The sequence below is a fragment of the Triticum aestivum genome, chromosome 3B (assembly GCF_018294505.1).
Source record: "Triticum aestivum cultivar Chinese Spring chromosome 3B, IWGSC CS RefSeq v2.1, whole genome shotgun sequence".
Lineage (NCBI taxonomy): Eukaryota > Viridiplantae > Streptophyta > Magnoliopsida > Poales > Poaceae > Triticum > Triticum aestivum.
This window is the reverse complement of record NC_057801.1, coordinates 66,354,043-66,363,545: the sequence shown is the minus strand read 5'-3', so window position 1 is coordinate 66,363,545 and position 9,503 is coordinate 66,354,043. Positions and strand designations below refer to the sequence as shown.

Genomic DNA, 9,503 nt, shown 5'->3' with positions numbered 1-9,503 from the left:
GGGAAAAACTCGCAAAATTGGGAAATTTTTAGGAATTTGGTAAAGGCAGAAAATGCAGAAGGAAAGAAAAAATAAAAAATAAAAATAAAAAACCAAATGAGAAGCCGTGAAAAAAACCCTACATGGGCCGGGCCATTTAGATACCAGAGCTAGACGTGTGGGCTCTTTCCTAAGCTATCCCTCAGCCCCGTCACTTGAAGATGAGGCCCAGGGAATCGTCAGGAAGGCAGATGCGCATCAGCGCAGCACGCACCATCCGCCACGGCATATGCCGCCCGCTGTTTTTTACGCCCAAAGAAAAGAAAATGCCGCCCACTGTCTCGTTTCTTGCTGCTACGGCCACCCGTCTTGCTCCCCAAGCAAAAGCATCTCCGTATTTATTCTTAAAAATACCGTAATAATAGAAGAGCATCTCCTGGTGACTCTTGTTTTCTATTGGCTTGGGAAACAAGTCATACTTTGGCGCCTCCCCTTCAAAATATGTGATGCTCGTGGCATAGCGAGGAGCAATTATTGATTGGAAAACAAGTCATACTTTGGCGCCGCCTATTACGCGGCCAATTAAAAACTCCGACTCTACATGATTTTTACTCCTTTCGTTCGGAATTATTTGTCCTAAAAATAAATGTATTTAGATGTATTTTAGTTCTAGATACATCCATTTTTGAGACAAGTAATTCCGAACGGAAGGAGTACATGAGATGGCTGTTGAAGTGTTGAGTAAAGAATGAGCGCCGAGAGGCAAAGGGACACATTGTATCATGCTTCTAATAAAAGAAGGTAAATACGTGAGGTCCGAAAAAGCCGCAACAAAAATATCAAATTATAATGGGATTATCGGGAGCGAATACAACAACTTGAGATGAGAGATTTCAACTGAAGTTTGTCATTTGAAATGCCCCCTAGATAATTTTTATTTCCTCCGTTGCTTTCGGTGGAGCCTATTTTGATACACGATCATCTATAGCTCTTCTCATTCAGATTTTACTAGACACAAATGTCGGTATCCTAAGATTCGTTCTCAAGACCATTTACTTAATAGTACTCCGTTCCTAAATATAGGTCTTTTTAGTGGTTTCAACAAGTGACTACATACGAAGTAAAATGAGTGAATCTACACTCTAAAATATGTCTATATACATCCGTATGTGATAGTCTATTTGAAATCTCTAAAAAGACTTATATTTAGGAACGGAGGGAGTATATGATTACTACAATTATGTAAATCGCATGTGTCAGTACTAGAGTATCTGTTGCTTAACAAATACTCCCTGCGTCTCAAAATAAGTGTCTCAACTTTGTACTAACTTTAGTATAAAGTTAATACAAGATTAAGACACTTATTTTGGGACGGAGGGAGTAACCAATTCTCTTTTTTTACGGGTGAAATAACCAATTCTTTTGCGAACCAACCTGTTGAAAAGGTTAGATGGACGGTGGTATCCCCAACTCATCAGGGTTCAAATCCTAGCCCATTAGAGTCCAAGTCCCGGTGCTTGCATTTATCCTGGATTTATTTCAGGATTTCCGGCCCAGCCCACTAGGGTTTAAAGTCCTGGTGCTCGCATTTATCCTGAATTTATTTCAGGATTTCCGGTGATACGCTTTCTATGGGAGGAGACATTCCCGTCGACTACGAGGCGCGATGATACGCCGGCTCAATATCTCGGAGGTGCTCATAGAGATAGGGTGTGCGTATGTGCGTTCATAGGGGTGTGTCTATGCGCGTTTATATGAGTGCTTGCATCTGTACTGTGTTAAAAAAACAATTCTTTTTTGTGATAACAAATAACCAACTTTGGAGATGCCAAAACAAGGAACAGATCAGCAAGATTTAATTAAGCACTACCATTGCTCTCTTGTTGGCGTGCGCATAGCTGTCGACACACATTTCTTGTTCCCCAATAATAGCTGTGTGCGCGAGAGAAACCCAGAAAAATCCGGTGGTGGCAGCGGGGCCCACCTGTCATGGTCGCCCGAGGCCGGCCGGCCTCATGTGGCCACATCGCAGCCCCCTCCCTTTATATCCTCGCCCCTGCCCCCGCCGTGTCTTTCTTCCTCCACAAGAAGAAAAGAAACGCCACCAAATCCAATCTCGAGCCCCCCTCTCCCGTCCGCCCGTCCCAACCCGATCCGATCCCCTCCTCCGTCGCCATGGGCCGCAAGTTCTTCGTCGGCGGCAACTGGAAATGCGTACGTGGTTTCGCCGCCCCTGATCTCTCTTATTTCTCGCCGTAGCTCCGTGTTTTCCTTCCCGTTGGATGGGTGGATGGATCGGCGTGGATGAATCGGGTGTGCTGCTTGGTGGATCTGGAGGGTTATTCGAGTGTGAAATCGGGAAGATTGTCCTTAGATTTGAGCGGTAGCTTCGCCGCTCTCGGTTCAGATCGGTGCAGAGATTAGCTGTTTTAGTGTGTGCGCCCTCTTTTTTTTATTAATTGGGAAGTCTGGGTGGTGGATGCGATGGTCGGAAGGTGGGGTTTCTTGTGAAGATCTGGGCGATAATTCCAATGATCTCGTCTTATTTGATCGTTTGATGCATCATTAGTTTACCTGCGCTTATTTTTCGGGGTGCTTAGAGCTATTATTACTGTGTATGCATCTAGCTTGGGGTCAGATGATATGGCATGTTATTTCCTGGGTGTGTAGAAGAAGCTCATCTAGTAGGTTGAAAAACAGATTGATCTCGCTAGCTGTTACCTGCTTCGGCAGTTTGTTCTTGCTAGCTGTTTAGTGTTGAGTTATCTCTGATGAGTTGATTCTTGATGCTGACATGAATCTTCTTGATGTGTGCAGAATGGAACTGTCGAACAGGTAGAGAGTATCGTCAATACTCTGAACGCTGGACAGATCGCCTCTACGGATGTTGTCGGTATGGATGCTGCCCTGTGCCCGGCCTTATATATTTTGGTCACCTTGCGCCAAACTTTGGCGACGCTTAAAGCTGCATTGCGGGATGTACTTATGGTTTTTATTGACTTATGAACTGCAGAGGTTGTTGTCAGCCCACCCTATGTCTTCCTTCCCACCGTCAAGGCTAAGCTGCGCCCAGAGATCCAAGTTGCTGCTCAGAACTGCTGGGTGAAGAAGGGCGGTGCTTTCACCGGTGAAGTCAGGTTATCATTCAGTTCTCTGCCAATATGTTTTAATGCCATGGATTAACTACAAACCTGCAAGGCAAACATATGCTGTTTTCACATGTTCGCTTTAACACGTCCTAGAAATAGGACTCTCACTTCTAAACCAATGTTCATTCGTTTTCTTTACACATTCTGTATTGGTGTTAGATTTGGTTAGTGATTAATATCTAAACCAGATGAATAGTTCTTATGTTTGCATCAGTTTCTGTTTCGTTTATTCCCCATTCAACTTATATGTTGGTTCAAAACCTGTTGCTAATGCAGTGCTGAGATGCTTGTCAACCTCGGCGTTCCCTGGGTCATTCTTGGACACTCTGAAAGGAGGAGCTTGATGGGAGAATCAAGTGAGGTATGCTGCAGTTTTTCACACCATGCTATTCATAAATCAGGTGCCTTTCCATTTGCAAATGCAGCAACAACCAAACTATGAAATACTGCTATTGGAAGACAAACCTACAATATTATGGTAACACCAACTTGTGGAAAAATCACTATTATTCTGATGGGGATTTCCTGCAATATATTTGGTGGATAATTCGTTGCAGTTGATTTTGTTTTCTGTAAATAGTTGCAATGACCTGACTGATTTAAAGAGTTTTCAGCGTTAAATCGTCTCCCCTTTCTTGAATGGCAGTTTGTTGGAGAGAAGGTTGCATATGCACTCGCTCAGGGCTTGAAGGTCATTGCATGTGTTGGTGAGACTCTTGAGCAGCGAGAAGCTGGATCAACCATGGAAGTTGTCGCTGAACAGACAAAAGCAATTACTGGTACGAACCTTTAGTTTGTGAACATACACAAATTTACCTTTGAATTGTTGTATCATTGTGTTTATTTTCTTACCAATGATCTTGATGGTTTGTGATGAATGGTCTCAGCTTTGGGTGTTTAATTTCCTGGCATGAAGTTTATGCTTGCAAAAGCTAGCTACATTTGTTTCTTCATTGACCATTTTACTTCACGTTGGTTAAATCTTGACATACTTTAAGACTATAAAGTGAAGAAACAAACTCAAAGTAACTTCCATTATGATCAATTCGGCATTGCTATTTACTTTGAACATGCATATCACAAATTGCTCATATCTTCTGTTCATGGTTGGATGAATCCACATGTTATGCTTTGCCATACCTGTTTTCTGTGACCAATGCAGACTTTGTATATAATATTAAAATATCACCTGATAGTGTAGGCTGAGATGATTGATTGTTTTGCAGGCAAGATCAAGGACTGGACTAACGTGGTTGTCGCGTATGAACCAGTGTGGGCCATTGGCACCGGTAAAGTTGCGACACCGGCTCAGGCGCAGGAAGTAAGTGTTAATGCATTTGAAGATTGATGTGTGCTCCTTTGATTCCAAACATATTTTCCATTGGCTAATACTCGGACTTGTTCTATGTTGGCAGGTCCATGCCAATCTGAGGGACTGGCTCAAGACCAATGTGAGCCCTGAGGTTGCTGCATCCACACGGATCATCTATGGAGGTAATGTATACCCATTGTTCGAACACAAATGCCTCCTTGTCTACACATTTACTGCCGAAGTCATCTTGATATATGATGGTTATGCACGCCTTGTTGCTATAGGATCTGTAACTGGCGCAAGCTGCAAGGAGTTGGCCGGGCAGCCCGACGTCGATGGTTTCCTCGTTGGTGGAGCTTCTTTGAAGGTAAACACAAGACACAAACAGAGTAGAGTATTCATCATCATCATGCCTGGCTTATCTGCACCCATATGACTAAACACTGGTCTCCTCTCTCTCGTGCAGCCTGAGTTCATCGACATCATCAACGCCGCCACCGTGAAGTCTGCCTAAGCAAGATCTCGATGTGTGGCTCCTCTGGGCGTGGAGGAAGACAGCAACGATGAAGAGACCCCTTTTTTCTCTCCTGTGTTTATTATGTGTACTATGCTAGTAATTTTGCGGTGGAGCAGCTGCTACTGTGTTTCCTCCCCCTGACTTGAGCTTGCAAGCCAATAATGATAATGTTTACTACCGAACATATATCAGCTATTATCGTTAGCTCTTGTTGCTGTTTAATCATGTCTGCTTTTCTCTCCAATGGCCGTTCCTTTTGGCAAACATAATAAGCTGAATCGGCCATCAGCTCTGTTTTTTTTTGTGGGTTATGCTGGTCACTCTGTTGCGTGCCGCATGTCCCAGGGCTCGTCCCCCGCCCTTCTGTTTTGGTCATTCGGCCTGGCCACTGTCTTACTGCGACGCGTGGGTGACCTTGCTGGGTCCGACCACTGGAGAAGTTGCAAGGGAGCTGTCGTGTTGGAGCTGTCAGACGGCCGTGCTAGGACCGAAGAAGCTGCGAGGGAGTGAGAGGTGCGCACGGTCGCATATTGTCCGGTTGCGTGCAATTTTTCTAAAGCAACATAATGCCAACAGCTGTAGTTCACGCCAGCAGCCGAGGTTCATGCTGGTCGGCAACAAAGGCAGCGCATGTTTTCTTGCTTACAGAGTGGTCACCATCTAGTTTCATGCCGGCAAAGCCAACACTAGCTAGCCTTTAAAATGAACATGTTTTTGACGTCGGCAACAAAGCCAGGAGCCGCACACTAGCCAACCTTCAAAATGAAGTTTTTGATGTCAACAACAAAGCCAGCCACCGGCACACTAACCAGCTTTCAAAATGAACAAGTATTTGGCGCCGACAACAAAGCCAGCGGTCGGCACACTAGCCAGCCTTCAAAATGCACGGTCATAGTCCATGGTCGGAGCCACTCACCTAGTTCAGGCCATCTTGGCGAACATCTCCTTCTGCCGGTTCGCGAATCAAACCTTCCTCTTCGGTGACATGTTGGTCTTGTGCTTAGGATCACGAGCGCCACCTCTTTTGCTTTGGTGTCGGCATTGATGGCCTCGATCACGAGCTTCTTCAATTGAGCGACCTCCTCAATGTCAAGCTTCCTCCTCTTAGCGGCCTCATCAATGTCAAGCTTCCTCCTCCATGTCAAGCCTCTTTGCTCCTCTTAGCGGCCTCCTCCATGACGTTGAAGGCCTCACCACGGCCCTCAAAGATGACATTCCCCATGAAAGCAGCGTAGTCAGGGTCATTGACCGTCGGCGTCGGCAGTGACATTTCATTGAACAACTTACGGGTGCCGGCAAGGTTGGCCGTAGGAGTCGACCCAGGCTGCTTCCTTTGCGTCCCATCGGACGGCTGGCCAGCGCCACTGTACCCCGGCGTCACGTTGAGGTCGATGACACCCGCGATGGGGATGGTGGGGGTGACGGCGCGTCCATGCTGCCGTCCGGCGACGTGGAGAACCGGGTCTGGCCATGGCCATGAAGGTGCGGCACATGATACCTAGGCGTCTCCTCCGGGACCGGTATTGTGGAGGACGAATGACCGATGAGCCTGTGCTCGTCGCGGCCATGGTAGCGACCGAGAGAATGGCCGACGGGGGTCTGCACAACCCTAACATGAGGAGGGTGTGCGCCTTGGCGATGATGGACTCCTTGTCGTCAACGTTGGCCTGGTGCTGCGTGGCACGCAGGACGACCGCCTCGGCGGCATAGCTGCTAGTGGCTTTCTTCTCCGCCATCTTTGTTCGTCGGTTCCTCCTCTTGGTCGACTCGCAGTCGAGCTGGGCAAGCTCCGCCGGCGTGAGCTCCGACCGCAGCTTCTTGGGACCCTTCTTCTTCGCAGTGGGGCGCGCGACCGCGACCCATTCGCCGGCCATGTAAGAGGAAGGGAAGGGAGGGGAGAGGGGCACATGAGGGTTTTGGTGAAATGGAGGGAAAGTGGGATGCGTGTGTCCCCAACGGGCGGGCCACGGGAGGACAAGGGCGCGTGTCCCGCTCGTTCGTGTGCTGTACATTTCGACGCAAGCACGGCTGAAATTTTGACCGAGAATGGGTCGAAAGCGGATCGAAAATGGGCATATATCCGTTTGCTCCCACGCGTTTGACCTTGTTTTGTGTCCGTTTACCCCAAACGAACACAACCGGACCATTTGAGGTCGCGTATTAGAGTTGCCCTCACATTCCAAGTTCCATGAGTCCATCGTGGGCGTTCACCGTGCATGATCCAACGGTCCTGAGACGGGACCGATCTGGCATCTGGGCCGATCGGCCGGCACCTAGCAGGGCCCTTTTAGCACTGTGGATGATGAGATATTTTTTCAACGTCTGTCACATGAATGCGAAGCTGGCAACCAATCTTTGCACGGATCGACGCACTTCTCTCCGTGAAAATTGTCGTCGGTACAAAGTTTCCTCTGGCACGGCAATACGGACGCCGAGGTGACAAGCACACAATGATTTTGTTTTTTGGACGCAAGAAACTAATTTCTTTGGTGCTTTGCGCCTGAAATGAAAACAAAAATGGCAACGACGTGGAATCTCTTTGCAACGTTTGTGTCATACATACTGTACATAGAAACACCAAAGAATTTGCACGGACCGATGGCAAGATATGTACTACGTGGGCACGCAATTTCGTCCGACACGGCAGTACGGACGTTGAGGTGACAAACACACGCACAGTACCCTGTTTGGGACGCAAGGTCGAAAATGGCTTCCTTTTTGTAGGGGAAACAGCAAGGTTCACGGACTCACGGGCATAAATTCGTCCGGCCAGAGGCGGCCGCATCACTGCAGATTGCGGTGGCAACCGAAAGGTCTTTGTGTAAGAGTTTTTTCTCTTCATATCATAGATGGTTTGGTTTTGGCTGGAGAAGCGAACTAAACCATGTATGACGGCTAAAGCATAGGGGTGGTTGTGCAGTGGCAACGGTCGCATCATGTAGGTGCTGAGATCGTTGGAAAATGATGGCGGCAACGCATGACTGACCTCGATGGTGGTGCTACTCAAGCATCCGGTCTCGAAATCCAGGATAAAAGACTAAGCATGATCCAAGTTGATTATACCTGGTAATGACGATGTTTTGATGTCGTTACCTTGTTGAAGGCATGGCTCATCTTCGGAGTGAATACCTAAATTCTGGATATGGCGATGTGAGTGCTTAAGTGTGGCTCTCTTTCCGAAGGAGTTGTTGTTGAAGAACTTTGTCGTTCATGTGGTGTCATGAGATAATTGGTGTGAATTAGTCATTGTTGTAGTTTGCCGATCACATATATGACCTCTTTGGTTTCCTTTTTCTTTTCTCCTCGCCTACGCATAGCTTTGTTTTATATATATTTGCTATTTATTGACGTGTTTTTTGTGTGCATATGTTGGTGTTGGTGTTGGCTGTATAGAGATTGTGTGTGTGCTCATTTTGTTTATATCCTCTTGATGCTTTATTTTAAACCAATAAAATTTATCTTTTGTCAAAAAATGATTGAGCCTGCGTGCAAACATGGAGCCAATCAATTCTCTCTATGTCTGCGGCTTGAAAATTAGGAGCATAACCAATAGGTTGAGAGGAAGAGAGCGGAGAGTTCAGGTAAGTTCTGCTATCTTTCTTATTCATTCTTCTTTCCGCCTATAAACTACATATATCCACACACACACACACACATGCACAACACACACACTCGCTTGTTTTGAATTTAGTCCTTACTACACCTAACAATAGCATTCAACCCTCTAACAATCCCCCTTGAGATGGGACGGAAATTTTTATTAGCCCCGTCTTGCTACGGAGTTTTACAGAAGTCACGTTACAAACTCCTTTAGTTAGGGTATCAGCCAACTGATCCTCAGACTTCACAAACACGACTTGCATTACTCCTTGATCTAATTTTTTTATGAAGTGTCTATCTATCTTTATATGCTTCGTTCTCCCATGAAGGCCCGGGTTATTAACTATTTTGATAGTTGCTTGATTATCACAATACAATTGGAGGGGAGCACCATCAAACAGGTTAATCTTTGCTAAGAATCTTTACCTGAATCAGTTCACGCAATCCCACAAACATAGATCTTAGCCCCAGATTGACCTCCTGTACGGGATCCGTTCCCCGTGCCTCCAAGATCCCGAGCGCCGTGAGGATGCCCTCATGTCAGACATCGGCCGAGCTCTCAAAATAGAGGCTCTGACACTAGTAGAAAAAGCCCCATTTGTCCCGGTCCATGAGGCCCATTTGTCCCGGTTGCCGAACTGGTACTAAAGGGTCGGTACTAAAGCCCAATACGTTTAGTCCCGGTTCGCCCAGGAACCGGGACAGATGGGTCTCCACGTGGCCGCTGCGGTTTGCCCAGGCAGGAGGGCCTTTTGTCCCGGTTGGAGCCACCAACCGGGACCAAAAGGCTTCCACGCGTCAGCAGTTCAGGGGCTGGGGTTTTTATTTTTTTCTGGGGGGGGGGGTTGGGGGTTTTGGGGGGTTTGTAGAGTTAATTTAGGGGTTTCATATATTGTGTTAGCTAGCTAATAGAGAGAAGTGTCCTTTCTTATCTCCGTGGTTGGTC

At 46.8% G+C, this 9,503-nt stretch overlaps 1 protein-coding gene across 2 annotated transcripts; it reads left to right on the top strand.

Annotated features, from left to right (window-relative positions):
• The first annotated feature begins 1,957 nt into the window (after window positions 1-1,957).
• LOC123068613 (triosephosphate isomerase, cytosolic) lies at window positions 1,958-5,179 on the top strand. Of its 2 annotated transcripts, XM_044491226.1 has the most exons (9): window positions 1,959-2,193; window positions 2,797-2,872; window positions 2,993-3,116; window positions 3,405-3,489; window positions 3,775-3,907; window positions 4,355-4,449; window positions 4,544-4,622; window positions 4,725-4,807; window positions 4,907-5,179. In XM_044491226.1, exons 1-9 carry the CDS (start codon window positions 1,969-1,971, stop codon window positions 4,952-4,954), a joined length of 948 nt encoding a protein of 315 aa, XP_044347161.1. In that variant the 5' UTR covers window positions 1,959-1,968; the 3' UTR covers window positions 4,955-5,179. The 2 variants fall into 2 exon arrangements, with proteins under 2 accessions (XP_044347160.1, XP_044347161.1); XM_044491225.1 differs by having other exon boundaries at window positions 1,958-2,193; window positions 4,544-4,807.
• The last annotated feature ends 4,324 nt before the right edge of the window (window positions 5,180-9,503 follow it).